The sequence below is a fragment of the Grus americana genome, chromosome 14, assembly GCF_028858705.1.
Source record: "Grus americana isolate bGruAme1 chromosome 14, bGruAme1.mat, whole genome shotgun sequence".
Classification (NCBI taxonomy): Eukaryota; Metazoa; Chordata; class Aves; order Gruiformes; family Gruidae; genus Grus; species Grus americana.
Genome location: NC_072865.1, coordinates 16,453,157 through 16,475,283, shown reverse-complemented (window position 1 = coordinate 16,475,283; position 22,127 = coordinate 16,453,157). Strand labels below are relative to the sequence as shown.

The following is a 22,127-nucleotide window of genomic DNA, read 5'->3' as shown; positions in this document are numbered from 1 at the left end:
CTGCTCACTGCTAGAATTCTGACTTCAACGTCTCTGTGACCTACAATGCTTTTGAAAGTCAAATTTAAAAGGAGCTTTTTTGAGCTCTTTCCCATACTCTGTCTCCTTTGGAGGCCCCATTTGCCTTCCATTATCCACATGATGTTATCTATCTGCCCAGTTATCCCTCTTTAAAACTGCTTTTTACCATGGTGTTCCCCAAACCTGAGAACAGTCACAGCGCTAGTGTATTATAACACTGACCATCACATTTTTGCCTTAGATCTCCACACCTATCAATTGGTTGGCATTCACTTCCTTTCGACTTGTATTGACACAGCAAATTCCTGGAGGTAGGCGCTGGTTTTATTTGTTTTGCTTGCAAAGCACTAACCACAAATAGATTAGTTCTAAGAAATACTATTGCTTTTGACAATCTCTTTGTAATGTCATAAAAATGGCAGGTTTTCTATACTATTGCTCCTCTCCCACTCTTTTCTCTGCCAAACCAACCTGCTTTGGGTATCATCATGTTTAATCCAACCTACTTCACTTGTCTGATGTATAATCTGTTATTGCATAAATTTGCAGTGATTCACTTGAATAGTACAAGATGACCACTCGACAGTTTGTGCCACGGAAGACCTGCAGTGCTGCCTCACCACAGGTCCCGTCTCTTTTGTCAGGTTATGAAGATGTGCAGGACAGGCAAAGGAGAAAGGCTACTCAGTACCACCTCTCAGTCTTCAAAGTCCAGTGAGCTTCTGTCTGCTTGCACTATTTTCAATTCCTAAAATTTCTAGCCAAGTTACAAAGGCAAATATTGGTTTTTGTACTCATGTAGAGAAGAAATACTAAGTCCTATACATTACCAGCATATGCCGGACACTATTCATTCATGTGGGCCACGTGCTCTGCAGCAATGAACTGAGTACTGAATTATTTGTCAAGATGCACTCCAAAATTCATGTTTTCCCCACTGCAATCACTTCCAGAACCTGTTATGCCACTGGGAGCATTCTGGACATGGCACTAAGAGAATATTTTCAAGCAGAGTATTCAACAGACGAAAAACCATTACTTTGTGCACTACTGCCCAAGCACTAAGGCTCTGAAGAACCTCAGAGCAAGAAGAGTCCCAAACAACTGAGAAAAAGCAAGAGGTGCTACTTCTAGCAATTATACCTTACTTACCTAATAATTGACAGCTTTTTACATTTTTATACAGAGATTAACAGTACATACATAACAAAGAAAATGGCAGTAGTATGAACTCTTATTCTGGTGCGGGCATTCATCAGAAACAGCAAATTCATTAGAGTAAGTTTTAAAAAAGAGACAGACTACACTTTACAGCTTAGTAACTATTTCAAACTAAATAGATGTCGCAAAAGAAATAAAAAGAAATTTTAAAAAACCTACCCTTCTTTTTATACTTATTAAAGTGGCGCCGTCCTTTGCCAGTAAGCCAAAAACAAACAGAATGAAAATAAAATAATGAAAAACCCACACAAGGAGAACAGGAAAAGAAACCGCGAATAACATAAATCTGAATCATTAGAGTTCTTAAAATCAGATTAAAAAGTCAACTGATCAAACATGGTACAAATTTCTCGTTTAAAAAAAAAAAATCGAAAAGCCTTCAATCCATTTAGATTAAAATATTAAACATAGTTTATTATGCAATATAGTAAGAAACGAGTATCTGCTAAATGGCAACTTCATGGCAGTTGACATGAGCTACTTGACTCAATTTTTTTCCTTCTTTTACAAATCAGATACCATCTCTTAACAGGCTATGCTCATCATGTCAGTGTAGAAAGAAAATGGTACATTGTTTCACCTTTTCAGGTTAGCTAAATAGGCTTATGATGCAAATCCTGGTATTTTAAAGTGCAAATTTAAAGGAGGCTCTGAGCACATTTGTGGAACAGTATATGACACTGTCTTTGGAAGTATTTTTGTTAAAGGAGTGGAAGAGTTGCATGCTCTTCAAAACTATGAGATGAAACAAAGTTAGAGCCAACTCTGAGTCTAGGAATCCAACTCATTGTAACACTGAGCTCTACAAACGGTGAAAAGCAGGACACGATGAAGGATGCCTGCTTGCCGATTTACCACAGGACTTGGCAGCTGAAAGACCAAACTATTATCAGACATTAACAGTGGGAACACTACGTAAGAAGGACATCTTGATATACTTGAGATGAATATAAAAAAGTGACAACACACCAAAATAACATAATCATAGTTGCATGTCCGATTCCTTAATCGATCCTTGGCCGTAGCATCGCTTCTTATCAGTAAGTCCTACAGCTAATTGTGCACAGGAGGTTACTCACAGTGCAGTGCAATTTACAGCAAATCTTCCACTGGCTTTATCTATCCACATTTTCTTTATCAGGATACATCCCCACCCACTGAATTATCTTTTGATTATCAGACTTTCTTTGTATGCCATATTTTATCCACATGAGATTAAAATGTATCGTTACCCTTTCTGTGTGTTAGATAGAATTCTTAATCAGGTTAAACTCCAAATTATTTCAAAGGGAATCTTGCCTGAGCAAGGTTGGAGTAAATCTGTTGATACTGGCTCCCTAAGAATAAGTTATTTCCACAGATAAGGGTGAGAAATAAAACCCCCAAGGATTTGGCAAGAGTGTTTGAAAGGATGAAATTTCATCCTCTTCAATCATGGTATGAAAGTGTATTTCAGCCTGTGGGTTGGGCCAAAAGTTCATCTCTCTAATAATTTTCATGGTATCTTCCTGGAGTTAATAGTTCAAGTCAAATCTGTGCTGTCTCTCAGTTTTCCTTCATTTTTATCTTTTAGAACTACACGGATGGAGTAAAGCAACAGAGGGAGTACCTGCACACTGTCTGCAAATAGTTTGCAGATGACTCCCCGCAAGCCTCATTGCCTCTGATGCCCTCAAGATCAGCCCTGTAACCAAGGATTCTCTCGTGTAAAGGATCATATCTATCAAACTTGGGTTTCACCCAAGATGAAGCTCTTAGACTGCTGTGTTAATCAAGTTCTAAACACCATCTGAGGAGCTAGTTCACATTTTCTCCACATTTCTCTGTTTCAGTCTTGCCTCAAATTATTTTACAGTGGAGAACTGAGACATTGAAAGATATGTTGCTAGGGAAATAGTAATAAAAAAAAAAATCAGATGGAAAGAAAATCATTATCCTTCCATACTTGTGACAGCTTAAATATAAATTGAACATTATGGTAAATGTATATTAAACATGTGTCCATACACATAATATACTACAAAAGATTTAATCCTCTATCTCATTCTACTGTGTTTTACCATGCATACAATCCCAATTTTGATTTCTGTCTTCTGAAGCTGCCCTCTCATACAATCAGCATTCGAGTAAGCAGGAGAATCTGCGGGCATGAGAACAGGTATGACAGTGCCTGTGAAATGGGTGAGGCACACGGCCCTTACACCCTCAGACGCGCACTTCTGGGTACGTCTCATAGTATCTAGATGTGCAGCTATGCACTTGCACAGAAAGACAAGAATTCTGTCAACACACCCATTTTGTCATTTTATGTAGTTTTTCAAGCTTCTTTGTTCTTTAGAAATACCACAATGTCTGACAAGAAAACAGTAAGAGTTGAAAGAAGCTTCCAAGAAACCATTTCTGCTTTTGAGGGGAAAGAGACAACACAGAAAGGACAATGCAGGAAGCGGAGGGAACGTACTGAGGGGTAGGAGAAGCCTGACAGATACTGTTTGACAAGTACGCTGTAAGAAAGCTATTTATCTGACATAGCCTGAACGAAGGATTTCCTAGTGTTAACACAGACTACAGCGTAACACAGAGGTTCAGTACACAATGCAGGACCGCTCCACAATTCAAAATGCAAATGAGTTGATTTAATGGCCACATATGTGTGAAGAGTGGCAGTGAAGCACACAGTCACTGCATGCACACTTTCACAGGTTAACACCACAGAAATGCATATAGCTGTCAATGTGTATTTATAGCACACATTATCACACCATTTACTTTTTAATATACAGATATCTTCTCTATATATTTGCCAAGTGTCTTAATTTCTCAGGTAATCAAACAACAGGCACGCTGTATCTGAAGTGCTCTTTAAAATGAGTAGGGCTAGCACTGAAATAACATCATTAGCTTTCCAAAGCCCTTGGGGTCTTTTTTTTTTTTTTTTTTTTTGTACTGGGGCACCTTCAAGAGCCAAATATAGACACAAAAAGGAGATTACTCCCTCCAGTATGACTATAACAAATATATATTCAAGGAGTTTTTCATAGACATGGACAGGTATGCTGGATGTCACCCTGTGAAAGAGGTGGGGCACAACAAACTGTCCTCAGGACTGGATCAGGAGTCTAAGTGGAAACGAGCACATCTCTAAGGCCCTTCAAGGCATTTCAAAAAGTTTTCAAACACCAGGCTTTCCTCCTTTGAACACTAACAACTCTATCCCTGTGGAAAACAACTATAAGCACGTGATATTGATAGCGTGCCTAAATCTCACACAAACTAAGGAAGCAAACTGTAAAATGTTATGACTGTGCTCAGGAACTGCAGGCAATTCAACCAAGCCATTGCTTCTAGACAATGTATGTGCTACTAGCTGTATAAACTAAAGAGGTCCTCCTTTATGAATCTTTTCCCTATGAAAGCTACCCCAAACTCACAGAAAAACTTAGTAAACACATACTGCCAATCCATAGATGTCTTTTAGATTTCTGTTTAATCCTTGATAATCATGCGTCTCCCAGTTTTAGTTGTTAAAGCTTAAAATAAACCTTTTCTTAAACATTGATTGTAAAAGTCCTACTTATTTCCCTAAAAAAGGTGAACTTCCTTTGGTCAAAGAGTAATTGTATATGCAAGAAAGATGCTATGTACTAGAAGTACAGCTCAGCCAAGTCAGAATATACATTACATGCTATTGATGAAGATAATCAGTCTTCTGTTGCAGACCAGTTAGTGATTATCAGAAAGCATTGGTGATAAATCATCCACTTTTACAGACAAGAAATATTTTCTGCCATTTCTGCCTACTACCTTTGGCACAAAAAAGTTGTAGTTACGCAAGCTAACCAGTGATGTAGCAATACTTCCATTTGATCATATTTAACTAAGAAATCTAAAAAAAAAAAAAAAAAAAAGCATATTGATTTGTTTGAATCCAGCTTGGACCCATGCTAACTAGCAGGCACTGTAGATCCATACGTCACAAACACACACTGTGGTTATTTGTAAGCATAGGGAAAGTGATACCTTTAGCACAATCTGCTCCATGAAATCCTGGAAAACAGTGGCAGACACCTGATACGCACTCGCCATTCCCATGACAATTACGTGGGCAGTCTTGCACTGAATCTGAAATAGAAGCAGAACAGGTATATTAGTTGGTTTCCTATCTAGGCTACAAATTCTTTGCTTAATTTTTCTTCAATTTATTTTGTCTTCAATACTTAGAAGAACAATCCCTAATAATATTAACACCACAAAGGTCAGGTGAAGCAGAAAGGTACCAAGTTTTATGGCAAAATGAGTTTTTTTGAAAAACGCATTTTTTAGAAAAAAATAAATCACTAGATCTCTACCAGAAGTTGGTCCCCGTTATTTGGATAATATATAGATTCTCCACATTATTTGGATAATATATACACTACTTTGCATAATAACAACCTAGAAATAAAATTCCCGCTTTGAAATTAATTCTTAAAATCCTTTTCATTTGAAAGCTGTTGGATTTCAGTGGAACATATTGTCAACACTGAATTACTGGAACAAAAGTCTAATTAGACTGTTGTTAGTCTTCACTATTACTCCCTGTTGTTGTGGGACCTGTGGTCCCAAACGAAATTGCTCTGTCAGTCCCAGACACCAAACAAATAGCAGCTGTACAACACAGAAAATGAATTTTGGATTTGGAAGATGCAAAAATATACACAGAGTATTTTTCTGTCAAATCAATCTGAAGAGGGGAAGAAGATTCAAACACAACTTTAAATCCAATTTCACAGTTGCAGGACACTATAAAAAACTCTAAAGCAAGTTTTCAAAGAAGTGTCATTAGCTTGGCCTCTTGAAATGATTCATGTAAACAATGAAAAGAAAGATTGAAATGTAATGCTCAAAAATATCAATTTGTCTCATGAAGAAGCTTGTCTATAGATTTATTCATTATTTTGCTTCATGGCACACAAAAGCATTTTCTATGTATTCAAAAAGATGGTAAATTTCATATTGTCTGGGAGTTAACATCATTTCTGTTATTCTTTCTCCTCTTCCACATCAGAGAAACTTTCAGCTGCCTCAGATCCTTCGATTATGAACCGTCTGATACTAGGTGTCTGCAGGAGAACCTCTGAACTGGATAAAACACTATACTTTTCTCTACATTTCAGTCCAATTACTATTATTGCACTATCAAGTAGTCTGCCTGACTATTAGACCTCTGATGCTCTTGACAGATGTAGCCTAGACCAGGCAACTCTTTTAAGGGCAGCTCATCATATATCTGAAGGTTTTCTAAGCACAACAGGGGCATAACGAGATATAAGTACAAATGTCCTCCTTGTTGGTTTTGGAGAAGCAGAAAAAGCCTTCTATGGGCAAATATATTTAACAACATGCATAGCACCTAGTAACTCTTACGAAACCACATATAAGCTATGGAAGAAAGATCAGTTTTTCACCTTAATTGAGGTTAAGAGAAACAATTATATTCATACTTAATGACACAGTATTGGCTATCCTCCTACATCCTTTGGGACTTAAGCCAACAAACTGAATTTTATACTACTGTAAAAGGAAAAAAAAAAAAGCTTCATATCATGAATCAGGCAAGACTGGAAAAGACCTGCAACTATTTTTTACCAAGCTTAAAAACTCACTTGGACTTTTTGCAGTTTCTCATTCCTTCAACAGATTTATACAATATAGTGCCATTTAACACTTCACCAACCAGTATGGAATAGCACAGACTATCTCAGATTTTTTTATGCCACTGCAACAAGATATTCAGCAAAGTTCATCAAGTGCTTCAAAGTTCAACAAATCCTCTAATAACACTTGCAGAATTTAGACTCAGTTTTATTTTCAACTAAATGGAACCCTATTCTTCTAATAAAACTGTAGGCTTCTCAGATCATAGGCTAGATGTTCTGCTCTTGATTCCACCATGTTGACGAGGTGACCTCAACACAGGTGAGTAGAAAGCTGTAAGACAGCACATGGCTAACTGACTCAATCTCTGGGGTGACTGCAAACAATAAGCTCATTCGCAGGCGTTAGTGTCTTGTGCTTTCTTTCTACCAAGATTAAACAGCTCTTCTGTTGGATACTATTCCACCTGGGTGTAAAGAAGCTTCTCCAGAGAAGCAAATAAGAAGTATAAACGTGACAGAGATAAGGGAGACTACTATTAACTGGGGAATGTTTCAACCCAGAATGAACTTATCCTGAGTCTTGTTTTCCAGAACTAAAAACTCCAGATCTATAGGAATACTAACATCTTAAAAGAGAATCCAGCAAATTAAAATCAGCACAGCATTACAGCCTTTTGGACAGAGTAGTGTTGAGAAAAGAATGCACAACCTAACATAAGGATAAACAGTCCGAATAACGAAGACCGAAAAAAAAGTATTATGACTTTCAGTAAGGGAAGGTATAAACAAAGAGGAAAAATGCTCAGCTTGTGGAGATACCTACCCAAAATAACCGTACTGAAAGAGACCACTTCTTTGTCCTTGCCATCATTGTAAAATGCCAGGTGCCACAAACCCACATCCAAGTATTGCACAAACACAGCCTCATTCTGAACAAGGGTCTGAATACTTCGACGTTCCCGTGGGGACTCCACCACGCTCCATTTCTCTTTCCCATCCAAACGTTCCATGAAATCATACTGCAGGGTAAAAAAACAGGGGAAAAAAAAAAGGAAAAAAAAAAAGAACACAAACAAACAGAACCCCAAACAACCTGAATACAGAATGGTATTTCAGCTCAAAGTCTGACACTGTATTTTCTCTTCTACCTTGTCATAAAATGGTATTTCTGGAAGATATGTCAATGTGAAACTAATATTTACTAGTCGATCATGGAACACACAGAGATTCTGTGACTCTTATCCTTTCTTAAACAGTGCCATAGATTGTGCACCTTTGCTCTGCATAGGTGATCAAAAAAAATGGACAAATAGTATTTCTTGACAGGTTGGGTTTTGAGAAAGAAGTTGAAATCAATTATTTGACCCATCAAATGTTAGGTTCCTACACAGCTTTCAAAGCTGGAAACCTTCAATGTATGAGACACACACCCTTTTTTAAGCAATCGCCTACAATAAACTCTTGCTGCAAGAGGAACAGAAGTCTCAGACGTAGCTCCAGACATATAATTGAAGGGAAGCTCCCAGAATGTGAAAACAAACATGAACAGCACAAACAGGAAACGTGTTTGTCTAATGTTAGGTCACTCAGCACCCAATAAAAATATACCGTACAAGTTTTACATCACAGAGTAAGAGTTGCTTACCTGAGTTTGTATGTGGAACAGTCAGGGCAAGTACGATACAAATACCAGAGGGAGCATGGAAAGGAATAACACAAATCAAGTGGATGAAGGAATTGAACTTATATTAAGGAAAACAGAGGCTTTCTGGTTGGATGGTTTCCAAGTAAGGTAAAACATTACATTAATCTTTGGAAAAGGGATCAAACAGAGCAAGTGATTATTTAGAGTATAAGAGAGATGGCACCATTAATGGCATGAAGCTAAAAAAAAGAAAGAAATTTAAGATGAATGTCAGATAAGCTTCCCATCTATTAAGCTCAGTAATAGCTTCCCAATGGAGGTGCCACCACTTCACACAATTAAACAGGACTGGAAGAAATATTGGTTAATCTACAACAGGGAATAACTCTGCATAACAAAGCAGCTGGACTAGCTGTCCTAATAGGCTTTTTTTGTGTCTTTAATGCCTGTGATTCTGGAGCTCTCAAGCTGATGCTATGCTCAGCTTACTAGCTCTCATAGTCCCTATCTAAGGGAAGCCCTTAAGAAACAACAAAACCAATATATCTAATCTTTTGATAGTTGTATAACAAGTCCCCTATGAAAACACATCTTGTTTTAGACACATTTATCTATGTAGGAGTAGATAGAGATAGATAGACATGTCTAAAGAAAGATGTATGTGTTCAATAAAATACAGTAACAGTATGTGCTTGCTTGCCAGTAGTTTCATTGCATTTCCCTCCGTTATCTCTAGCACATACAGTCTGTGCTTGCAACAGCTCTGAGAAAACATACACCTTCCCTTGCTTTCAGTTTACATAGAAAACTGAAGTCTTGCATCCTAAACAGACCAAACATCCAGAGAGGGCTGTCTTGTACACTGAATTCCAGTTATTAACAAAGACTTCTAGCTAATAATACACAATACGCAATAAAATAATGAAGATTCTCCCTTCTAGTAGAAAGGACAGACGGACTGATTTAACACTTTAGTGCCATGCTACACAGCTATCTAAAACTCGGGTATAAAAGCTGACCTTTCTATCTGAAATTTTGTAACAGTTACATATGAGCAATAAAAGAGTCCTTAATGCACATAGCCTTACAAGAAAGGGAAAAAAGTATGGAAGTACTATTACCTTCCTCTTAAACATGTGGAACTATGACACCAATATGCAGCCACAAAGGAGATTTGTCACAGTATTGTCACAGTAAGTGCATTATGCATTCTTTCCTATGTCTTTAATCATGGGAAAGAGTAGAAGTGGAATAAACAGTTTCAGCAAACTGTTAATATCGGATTGCCATCCACATGAGCCTTTTTTCAGACGGGATTTTTGCAGGAGAAGCTAGATCAAGTAAATTCGTACATTTAAGCCAATGCACGCCAGAGATTTAGAGAATTCTGGCAGGTCAGTAACTTTCAGAGGTGCCAAACATACATATATCTATCTCTCAAATCAATGACATTTGGAAATATTGCTAAACCCTATCGTCCAACATTCAGAGGTTAAAGACAGACTCATCACCTCCTTGGGAAATGTTATTACTCGGGCAACATCTTGGGAAAAAGAAATCTTGCTCTTCAGAACAATCGTTCACAAAGGGTCAACTAAGGAAGTAGCAATAAAAGCTGACATTTCTCACTGGCAACATGCTGTTCGTCTCTGCTTGTTCTGGCAGGTTCCTCTGCCTCCCCTCTGTTTGATGCTGATTCTACCTCATATAGTAGAGAAGGCTCAGCAGTTGGCAAGATCGAAGGGGAAGAGTATTCAGGCTGAAACTGCTTGAAGTAGTTTTAGCTGCAGAATCTCTTTTCACGATGATGGTGTGTGACCTAGTGAGGGCAAGTCCCTTGGCATGACTCCTCATAAGGCTACAATTTTAACTTTGGTAAAGTTAAGATTGGTATTGCCCCTTTTAAATCAAACTATGAAGAACTATTTCATGCTCAAGCAAAAACAAAAGGACTAAACCTGAATAACTTTATGAATGATGAAGTACCGGTGCAAATTCATACACAATATAACAATACCTTTTATTCCCCTCTTTGGATTCCTCAGGACTGAGGAAAAAAAGAAGGAAGATAATATATCTGCTGGTGGTTTCCCAGGTGTATAAATCTTAATGTGTCAGCAAGTACTAGGAATAGGTACCCCAAAATCTAAAATCCCTGACTGAAGAGTCACCGAGACGGCTGTGAATTCATAACCAGATAAGATTTCTTCACATGGCTGGCTGAATCATCATTTTGCTTCTTGTGCCCCTTTTGATTTTCTGATTTACCACACCTGCATGATTAATTACCTTTACATTATCTTGCTTTAAAGCTCCTTATTGACAAATATGCATAGATTAGAAGACCCATCTAGGAAAAGAATGAAAGTACTTTCATGATCATTAAGAAGCAACTGTGGAATTTTTAATCTAACACACACAACTGCTAAGGAAGAGACGAATAAATCACATGAATTAGGGAATCCATCTGTCAAACCAAACTAAATCTCTGAAGTAATTTGGAAGTTTCACTTTTTTTTTTTTATGATCCTTTATATTTCATGGCTTTATACAAAAGTCACAGAAAAATGACAAAACCTACTCGGAAGCAAAAACACACCCAAAATCCCAAATGATGACATCTTCAGAGTTCATTTTTGCGGAGGGGAGTACTTACTGCAATTAAAGCCCCTTATAAGTCATTTGCCAGCCGACTTCGCTAAACAAATTCCAACTTCACATTCTCAGTGAGTTTGTTTATTTTTACTACACAGCGTACCAAAAACCCACTGCATACTTTTATTTACAAACCTAAATCTCATACTAAGTTCTTTCTGGGCAATTTGTTTATGTAATTTCTCCATTCAGTGCTTTCTATCCTCCTCTGATGCATTTTATTCATAGGCTAATAAGGACTTTCTTTTTCCCCGTAACTGTGGGGAGTCAGCAAAACAGTTTTGGAACTTTACGTATACAGTAGTGAGTACACGGCACAATGTAGCACAGATCCACACAGCACAGATCACTGAGCCCAGTTGCATACAGGGAGTGAACCAGTTGCGAAAGCATGGCTAAGCAAAGAGAGCTTGCAGGGGTCGAGACTGAAAATGCACAGAGCCTGCATGATCTTTGGGTTTTTCTTAGATTTGAAACTGTTTGCATGCCTCCACAAAATCCCTAACAGCACTTGAAATTAGGAATTGAAAAGAAAGATTTCTTAGAGCTCTTATCTTAATAATGGATGCATATTCAAATGGGGGGGGGGGGGGAGATGGAGGGGAACAGGTTTGGCACTGTGGCTAGCATTTGCCTTTATGCCAAAGCCCTGTAAGACCTAAGCAGCCAGGAAAACATGTGTTAGGGAAACTTGTTTGCAAAGTGCTTTAAAATTGGTTCCTCATAAAATCCAGTTGGTAATTATTAATTAAAATACACTCATGAAACATCTGATACCCACAGTGACAGCCAACTGATTTGTTTCAATATTTGAATGTGACACCCCACAGCCAGCACAATGCAGCACAGCACGCAGCAATAACAGCACGGCTGCCTGATAACCTTAAGGTGGTCAAAGCACCTAAATATGTTTGAGCACTGGCTAAAACCCAAGGTAACACTGAAGCTCCCCAGCTATGCAAGTTGTTTCAAATAAAGCAGTTTCCTGTTCTAAATGAAAACAGTTTGCATTTTGACATGAAAAATTTGTCAGTATAAAACACTCTGCTGGAAATGAAAACAATACTACTCCATGCACTGCCTTCTCCAGACATTACAGTGCTGTTTCTAGAAGGTTACCTTATTTCATGCGTCATTTGGAATGTTCTACCAACATGTAGTAGCATCATAATTGCTGTAATCTCTGTAGAGTCACTTCATGCATTATTTGACATTTACAGATCATTTTCTGTACATTATCAATTTTATTAATATGACTATCTTCTGCTAATTTCCTATTGATCATTCAAGCCTTCAATGTCTATTTTGTTATTTCTATGTAGTACTACACAGGTGGGAAGATTTTTGCTTGAAAGCAATGCATTCTCATTTCTAGCCTGCTTGCTGCTCAAAACCACATCTTCACCTCTCCTCCAGAGCTCCATTCCCTATGCGCATGGCACGCAAGGCTGCTTCCAGACAAGTTTACAGCTACATCAGTTTGACTGACTAAACCAGGCATTTGGAATATTTGCTAAACAGTAATACTGAGAAGGTTAAATCTCAGCAGGGCTCTCAGACAGGAACTGCATCTTGTTGTCTCAGGTTAATCATGTTCCTAATTTGCTGATTATTGACTTGCTCCCACAAAGGATTTTACTCGGCTTGACATATCAGCACCGATCAGTGATGAACTGTCAAGTGTAGCTGTTCACTGCTTTACAGCTCATGTCCCTAACCTGCAGAAACAAGGATTTTAAACTTCAATTTGAAAATATCGTCTGGTGTCAACTTCAGGCTATTTTCATTAATGCAAACCCATTCTGCTCCTTTTTGCCAGAACAAGGCTGCTTTTCACTAACTCAGCTCTGTAACTGCTTGCCTTTCTTTTTCTAAAATTATTTCTTTTGGTAGCAGCTTGGCTGAATTTTGATTGCTGGGCAAAAATGCCAAGCAATCTTCTGCTGTACCACCCTGTTGACAAGCACCAGGACCCTGCATGAATATGGGAAAGTAATTCTGCAGATTATACTGGTGGATTTCATTAATTCCAGTTATGGAAGAGGGTTGGAATTACTTCCTCTATAGACTGGAAAACAGGTTCTCTGAGGAGAAATCCAGCTCAGTAGGAAACACAGTTGCTATTTCTCATTATTATACAGAAAGGTCACTAAATTTATCTCCTACCCATGTAAGGTGGAGTGAAAGAAAGAAGAGAAACTTTGCCTGACCATAGCCTTCTTTGATGACATCATCATAATGAAATCTGGAACAAATATATTTGATGGCAGTGCAACAGAAATTAAAGTTCAGCTTGAATTAAAAAAATATTTTGTACTACCAGTCACATCCAATTGGTTTTCTTGTCAAAGATACAGGTATACCTCCATCACGTCTTAGACAATTATAATTAACTTGTATTTATAGCAAACCTTGATGATAGCTTGGGAGTTCTGGTTGCCCTAAGCCATTTCTACCTCACAATTTATACTTTGCTTTGCTTTCCTCAACTAAATTGCTCGGTTTTTCATGGTGGAATGATAGGGGAAGTAAGTGCCAAAATTCTGAATTAAATGAGATATGCTCAATGAATTATGCCTTTATCTCACTGCAATAGTTAAAGATCCACCGACATCATTTCCCCCTCAAGACAACATATTGAAGTGTTACAGCCAAAGTCAAAACATTCTTAGGAAGGGCTCCCACCCTGGAACACATTCTCTGCGGATATCTTCTGTGTTGCATGGATGTCTGGCAATGGCTAAAAATTAGTCAACAGTCCTCTAAAACGTCTCCAATTCATCTAGTCCTTGTACAGAACTTCGGGATGCTGTATGCTAATCTCTAGCTATATGGACAACTGACCACTTGCCCTCCCCTCCTTGGCTGTGGACTGCTGATCCTTATTTCTCACCAGTCAGATATATCCACTCAGTAACTCACAGAACTTTTTACAAAGAGCATACTACAGGAGGTTGATGGAGTTTGGGTAGTCAAAGCTCCTTGTTCACAAATTCTTAGAAGCAGAGGTCATAAAATCATGTAAACGTCTTTTCTCCTTTCCTCCCAACTCTGTTTAAACACTTTGGTTCTCAATTCAGACTACGGATAATAATAAACACCAAGGAACAAGAGGCAATGCAGAATAGTTCCATAAATTTGCCTTACATTGGGAAACAGATCCAAAATTCAGTTAATGTAAGCATAGTTTTCCCTGGTAAATTAATTGGTTCACTGTTTGTAGCATGAATTTGTGCATATACATGGACACAGTTCACTTAGGGTTGCTATCTCCTTGCAGGCAATATGTAGCAATACAATTATGTTAAAGCCTCTGGGCATGACCATGCGTTTTAACCATTTATGTAACTGCACTCTGCTTTGCCAAATAAAAAAAAAAATAGTAGTAGTTCTTTGCAAATCAGGGCAAGGCATCTAGAAATGTCAAATGGGGCTTTTCCAAAAGAGATCATGGAGTTCTACATTTGCGTTTTTGAAATCATATACTAAATAAAGCATTTTAAGTTTAGGTAATTTCTGAATGAAGAACCGATTTTTAGCAGCAAGGATATGCATGAAGGAAGGGGTCCTTTCCAAAAGCTGGTTGCTATTTCTGCTTCCCTTGCTCTCTAAAGAATGGAGGCTCTTTCCTTCTTGTATGTGCAACTGCAAATGTATTATTTCTCATTACGGTTCTAATCTAAGTAAATGGGAATCCTTCAATTCACATTAATGGGTTTTCAATATAATAAAAAGTTTTCTCTCTTTAACAGAAAATATGGCTTTATCTTTTCACAGCAAAGAAATTAAAATGCCCACTGCACAACCTAGAAGAAAAGGATACTTAAGTTTGGTCTCACTAACTTTAAAACTATCTTTACCTACAGCCCTTAGCTCTGTACTACAAGGTCACTGTAAAAATGCGGTGTTACCGAGTTTTCATCTCTGAGGCTGGTTAGAAATCAAGAAGAACTGGGTTTCCCAACTGCAAGAATTGCCCCATGTCTGAGTCAGATAATATACCTAAATCATCAGGTATAACAGTTTACGTGACATTTAAAGCCAACAAATACATTGATAAAGTACCTGGGCATGTGATGGTGGGAGTCCTCTTCTTATATAAACACCAAAAAGAGCATCCTTCCCTAAGGATATGTTGAACTTCAGGAACTGTGGCTGGCTGATATGGATCTGAGACCGCCAGAAGACTCCAGGGGGGACTTCCTGGGTGACCCTGCGGCCAACTTCTGTTTCTCCGCTATCTATGCTGCTATTCCTAGAGACCCATGGCCCTATGAAATAAAAGCAAATATAAATCACATGAGATAACTGCTTTTAATACAGGTATTTTTATTCATTCAGGATGACCACCTGTGGCAACATCACCTTTTAAATCAAACTGTAACTTTCTTATGCTGATGCAATTCCCCTGCTGTTTCAATCAGTAAGAATTTGGCCCCTACATTTGCAGTAAAAAGGCTGTGAACCTTTTTCTGTGGAGCATCTGCAATCTTCTAATCCTTCCAACCCTTTAATTCTGTGAATGTTCTTTACTGATCAAATATAGTAACAGTAGAGTCAATTAAGCACATACAAATCTCCCTGTGCTCTTTTCAGCTGCATCTTGTACGCAACCAGGCTATAAAAAATTGTCAGAAAGGTGAACTGAAGGGGTAACTTCAGTCTAAATGTACCAATTGCTAATTTTTATTATCACTGCTTTATATAGTAAAGTAGTCCAATAAACTCCAGGTCATAGACAAGAGAGTTGATGAAGAACTGAAATGCACAGAAAAGGATTTAGAGGACAGTGTCTGTACTCTAACATGCATCTTCTCCCTCTTGAAAGTTAGTACAACTCAGTGCGCTGCCTTTTAAGTTCTCCCTGCCGGAAGCAGGGACTATTAAATCTTTCTCCCTCGCGCTGTTAATACCCATCATTTGGTGGTTCTTCAGCATGCGTTATTGAAGACATGATACAAATCCTTTCTGGTTGAGTACTCTGGCTTCCAGCCCATGGAACAGTCAACCTTTAAAACATGGTGCAAATCCCTTCTGTTCTCAGCCAAACAGGATGGTTCTGAGGCTACACATATTTTAAACATGGAGTGTTATACATGAAGAATTAGCAGTGCTGTCAAGCTACAGTATATAGCAATGTCTGATTTTGTGTTCCATGTTCCCAAACAACACGGTGATAAATCTATTTTTTAAAATATTTGTAATAATTTAAAAATTATTACAGACACTATAAAGACCTGAAAACCACAGAAAATATCTGTTAACAATCACAGAAATTTAAAGGTATCACTAATACAACTATTAATACACACTGGATGGTAGCGATACCTCTGATACAATCTGACAGTATTTGTTAAAGCTCAATGTTTACTTCATAGTTTTTTCATGGTGTAATGCTATTTTCAATAAATGACAAGTTACTTTTGAAATATATTCTAGCACCGCATGAATGTAACAGGATGGCACAGAATGACATATAATTCCAGCAGGTAAGTACATAACAGCTTTTCTGTCTTGACTGTTTTTAATTGAGAGAGCTGCACTAGCATGGTTTCAATTATAGAATCCAAATTATCTATGTTAGCAGCACTTACCCTTGTACATAATGAAACAGATATTATGTTAGCAGCGTTTTGAAATGGTAAAAGAATGCTCTGAATACCAACTGCAATACAGTTTTTGGCAACTTGTTTGTTTTTTTCATTTTCTGTGTTTATGGGTCTACAATAGCATGACAGCATTAAGCAAAAAAGACAGCCGGAGAAGCTGCAAAGGAAAACTGGCCGAGAATGTCAAGCAATGTGCCTTTAGAGCCACCCAAGAACACAGATGTATCAGCCAGATTCAAACATGCAATATTTTATGAAAGCGACACGATGTCATTTCTAATGGATTACTGCAACAGAGGATATCTCAAAGTTCCTACCTCAATGAAGTCAGGCACGACCTCACTAGAATTTAAATTAGTCCTTACCCACATGGAAAACCAGGTATGGAGCACATCAAATCACCTGCTGAATGTTATACTGCAATCACTGGCATGTCAGCCTAAGGCTGAGGGCTCCTTCATCAGCTTGGAGTAAAACCTTACACTTACTTCACAATTTTAAGTTACAGCAATAAGTTATGATTTTTTTTTTTTTCAACATTCTGAAAAAGCGTGCTGCAAATTATTTCTTTGGAAGCTGACTGTGCATACTTAAATGAACATCAACTGTATCTAATCTGAGACCAGACTCCTTGACACTCTCTGAAGAGCCTTGTTCTTCAGGATCAGTATATCCATAGTCAAAGTGAATCAGTCAAAGAAAAAGCGATTTCCAGGAAGTATTACAGTAGGCATTATTATTATTATAATAAAAGCTGTACAAGCACTAAAGGTGGGAAGATTAATAGACTAGTGCCTCTTCCAGTATTCTGACTCTGTCCCCAGCCTCCTCATACTCCATGAATTATCTGCATTCTATGTTTTTTCAGTTTGGTTAATTTCACAACCACAATAAAGCTGCTCCCGTCCATGGAAGCTAGTGGAAATCTTTGACATAAAGAATACCGAAGTCAGTAAGTGTGATCTGTTTCTGACATCCACACGTGAAATTGGTGGGAATCTGGAGCTTAGATCTGTTTGAAATCAGAAACTTCCCCTTCACGTTGGAATGTGCTTCTCACTCAGTTTCTTTTTAAGCAATACTTTCTACTTTTTACTACGATATATATATAATACTTTATACTTTTTAATACAGTCCTAGAATTCAGTGGAGCAGTGGTCATGCACATTCAGAGATATGGCTGGTATTAGCAACACAAATCTAATATTCCAATTAGTTAAAAATAAGCAGCTTATAGTCAGTTACCTCTTTTTATAAACATATATATATATATAAACACATATATCAGGGCTATTAAGTACTGAAACAGCTACTAACATACATAAATAGCCTAGTCACAGAATAAGTTTTAGAAAAACGAATCCTCGTCAGAACACTTTAAGAAGTGACATGGTATTAGAATGCCCTCACGCATGCATCTGCTTTACAAGTTACTGAGTCATGTGTTTTTCACCTGCATCAAACAGAAATTGTACTGAATATTGCTTCAGCCCTCGTACCTCGCTTCTATCCAGTGCAGCAAGCTTACTGAGCACACAAATGGCAAGGCCACCATAGTCTCTTGGAGATTATGGTTTGGTTGGCTATTAAAGCAGCTCCAAAACACCATCACCAATGATTTCTGCTAATTACATTGCTTCCAAGTCTGCTGAGTATATATTCCCTAGAATTATAACTTTGCAAATAAATTTAATTCTTATTCAATTTTTAGTATTTCTAGCTGAATTTAGCCTTAGCCTCCTTTGGTTTTCCAAAATTCTGTTTTCTATTTCTATCTGGGAAAGGGCATGTTTTAGGAGTTAAGAAGAAAATATTCCAGTCGTCAAGAGACATTACTTCAGCATGCACCTCACAGGTAAACAAATATATTGTATGTCAAACTTTCCCAACAACAAGTTATTAGAAGATGACCATTCCTTTACATTTCTCATGAAAATTTTGAAGTTATTAGCTTAAGAATTGGTGAAAACTGCAGATGAGACAACTGAATTTGTAATTGTCCATCAGCCTAGAGACATGATTCACATTCTTAATAATGAAATGATTCCATTCAGCTGGGCATTATCTTTGGAAGCCTCTCCCCACAGATGCTCTTTTTTTGCTGTACAGCATAAATGATCTGGTTTCTAGTTGTCCAACCCACTCCTCCTGGAACATTTCAGTGTCTCCAGGAGAATCTACCTAGGAAGAGAACTTGACAGCTGTAGAGGTTCAACACAGCAGAGGATTTTAAGAGCAGGTTAGATGACCAACTATCACAAGTGATCAAGATATACTTAACCTACAGCAAAGAATGGAACAGACGGATGACTCCTTATTCTCAAGCCTGTATTTTTGTTGTACGGCATGCCTCTGCTCTACATCCAGCCCGTGCCACATCTGTGAGAAACAGCTGCTGCCTCACCTCGGGCGTGCAGACAGCGTTCCTTATTTTTGCTTTTAAGAATTTAATACAGGAGATCCTGTTTTTACAGTTCTACATTACAATGCCAAAATAACGTAATTTAGAAACTATTGAAGTTTGTATTGAAATATAAGTTTTATATTTGCAGTTTTAACTAACAACTTAGAAAGTTTAAGTCTAGCAAGCTATCAGAGCTCTAAAGATTATGAATTATTGAATCATACTCTTGTAAATTCCTGCTGAGTTATTCTTGTTGGTATAAGACACAAAACTAGTGAGAGCATCTTGGTTCTAGTCCTTGCTTTGACACAACCAGTGCACCTGAGTTGGTCCCGATCTTGATGTTCTCAGATGACTACATGTAAAACAGAAATGTTAACAACGGCCTACTAAAAATTCTCACCTTGAAGATAAGTAATGCAGAGCAGTCATAAAAATATGACAAGGAGGTGTCTCAACTTTGGCCTCTTCATGTTCCTTCTTCCCCAAATTAGAAATACAGAAACGAAATGCAAAGTAGATGCGACCACTGAACCTCTTTTATTAGTCAATAGGCTTAAGTTTAGTTTTTTAAACCTGAAAAGCAGAACATCATCCCAGCTTTACAGTTGCAATGCCTTTTTCTGCACTAACAGCTTCACTTATAAACTCTGTCTCTAGAGACTTTTAAGGTAAACTTTTTTACAGCTCCCTTCAGTCTTCACCTCCTAATGTAGAGAATGTATCTTGCCACCTGACTCACTCCCTCCAGCTATTTTTAGAAGCTTTTCCATTTTGACAGACCACTGCAGATCACATTCAAAGAACATCAACTGCATTTAAGTGAGGTTACAGATGTGACAAACTGACAAATCTGGGAAGAAAGACTAACCCAAACAACTCATACTATTGTGAACAAATAAATCCCAACGTCATTATCGCTGCTGTGAGTGACTGTTTTAGAGTTTTGTCTGTTTATCTCATAATGCCATGGATACTTGATTTTTTTTTTCCCCCTGTGATTTTCTCTCTATAAATATCTACAAAAGAGAGTTTTAAAAGCATACTTCTTCATCTTACCCAGGGGAGCCATTTCAATCACTCAGTCAAACATATATTTATCAACTAAATAACACTTATTCATTTAAACTGCTGTGTTATTTACCCAGTTGAATTACTATTTTGGCATATACATTTGAAAAGACTGTTTTAGCACTCAAGTCTATTTGCCTGTGCAGCTATCAAATAGGCAAAGCATGACAACGGCAATGCAACCCCCCCTGCTAACTTGTCAGCGGGCCTCATCTTTGAGCTGGAGGTCAGTCTCAAGGTGGCAGCTGATAGGACATGCCCAGTCAGCCTTTAATTTAACTGATGTCAAGCAGTGTCAGCTATGGAGGCAGAACTGTATTTACACTGAAACCAGATATACTTGAGTATTTATTATAGGCTCCTCTCCCATACTGTAGTTAAAATTAAAAAATAAAAATTAAATCTGGCTACCAGCAGTGTCATGCTACAGACATCACATTTAAATAGCAATTAACTCCAGCGCTTTGACTGTGTGCCTTTATAACGGTGATGACTGTAAATCGTGTCTTGATAACATTCCTGAAAAATATCTAGCAGAATAACCACTCCAACGGATCCATAATGAACTACCAAGATAATTTGGACAATTTCAAATTACATACAAGGAATAAATATCATGACTGTTAGTTAAAGAGAATTCTCTTTCACTTCTTTTCCTGCACCTCTGCATCTCTTATAAATCACTGCTGCAGTCAGAGCTTTCCTCCTCATCTAACCTATTTTTCTGTTGTTGTTTATTATATAGTTAAGGATTTTCACAGCTGACTCGGAATTCCAAAGAAATTTGTTGTAAAGCTGTGTAAAGGAAACCATTCAATATAAAAATACACTCCACTGACTTTTTGCCAAAAAAGAATGTGTAGGAATTACTATGGTTTTCAATGAGAGCTTGTTTTTTTTCCTCAGGTAAATTTGCTTATATGACCAGACATTTCTTATTGTTTCAGAAAAGCAAACGAAAAATGTAGAAAATATCTTTTGTATACAAATTTCTTCAGTGGGAAAAAAAAATAAAAAAAAAAATCAGTGCTATGCACTATTACCACACTGATGACTTCCTATATGAAATTATGCTTCAAAATATCTACTAGTAATACCTAAGTGCCCTAGGACCCAAGTGAAAATGGATTCTTTTTGAAATGTGTACAACAGATTGACTGCCGATGCAAAACAAATTCCCACAGCTATAATAAAGTAAAAAGCCAGGAAATTAGAGTTTGTCTGGAGAAGCTGCTATGACACATCTTGAACTTCAGTTATGCTGAAGATGCTGGGGTACTAATGAGCTCTATTCTGTGAAGTGAGGAGGAAGGAAGCTTCTGAATTTGTATGAGCTTTCAGTGTCCAGTAAAACAGCTTCTGAAACAAAATCAAAATCTCAGGTTTCCTGGTCGGTATCCCATATTTCTATTGTGGCAAAAGGAAAGAAATTCTGCAACGCGAGTGTCTGCTTAAGACCACTGCTCTGTCTCAGCTGCAGTCGAACGATCTGGCCCTGCAGGGGGAATTAAGAAATATGCCTTAATACCCTGATAGACCTAAAAATTTAGGCACATCTTCACATTCGTGTGGGCATGGCGTCACAAGATCCATTGTTTTCAGAATTATAATTTGCTTCAACAGAAATGAAATTAAGATCTGTTAGTTCACTGCATTTCACAAAGAACAAACACATACTAACACGAACTGCTACGTCAACATAAGAATCTTCTCCGATGGTATATGATACGCTTCATCACTTTAAACACAGCAACTCATACTATCACCATCAACACAATCACAAAAATAAAACTCATGTTCTGTTGAACTTAGTCAAATACTTTGCTTCTGCTAAGACAGTCCCAGAGCCTGGTGTATTTTCA

The 22,127-nt window shown here is 37.7% G+C and overlaps 1 protein-coding gene across 14 annotated transcripts in view; it reads right to left on the bottom strand.

Moving 5' to 3' along the window:
* Positions 1 to 22,127, bottom strand: part of TENM2 (teneurin transmembrane protein 2) — a 683,800-nt gene that overhangs the window by 105,054 nt on the left and 556,619 nt on the right. For 7 of the 14 annotated variants that reach the window (XM_054842022.1, XM_054842024.1, XM_054842023.1 and 4 more), the window contains 4 exons: positions 15,247 to 15,452; positions 7,705 to 7,900; positions 5,263 to 5,364; positions 1,402 to 1,434 (listed from right to left, as the gene is read on the bottom strand). In XM_054842022.1, the coding sequence (XP_054697997.1) occupies positions 1,402 to 1,434; positions 5,263 to 5,364; positions 7,705 to 7,900; positions 15,247 to 15,452 (537 nt within the window). The remainder of the gene's footprint in view (positions 1 to 1,401; positions 1,435 to 5,262; positions 5,365 to 7,704; positions 7,901 to 15,246; positions 15,453 to 22,127) is intronic. The other 7 variants (XM_054842026.1, XM_054842028.1, XM_054842029.1 and 4 more) reach the window with 1 other exon arrangement.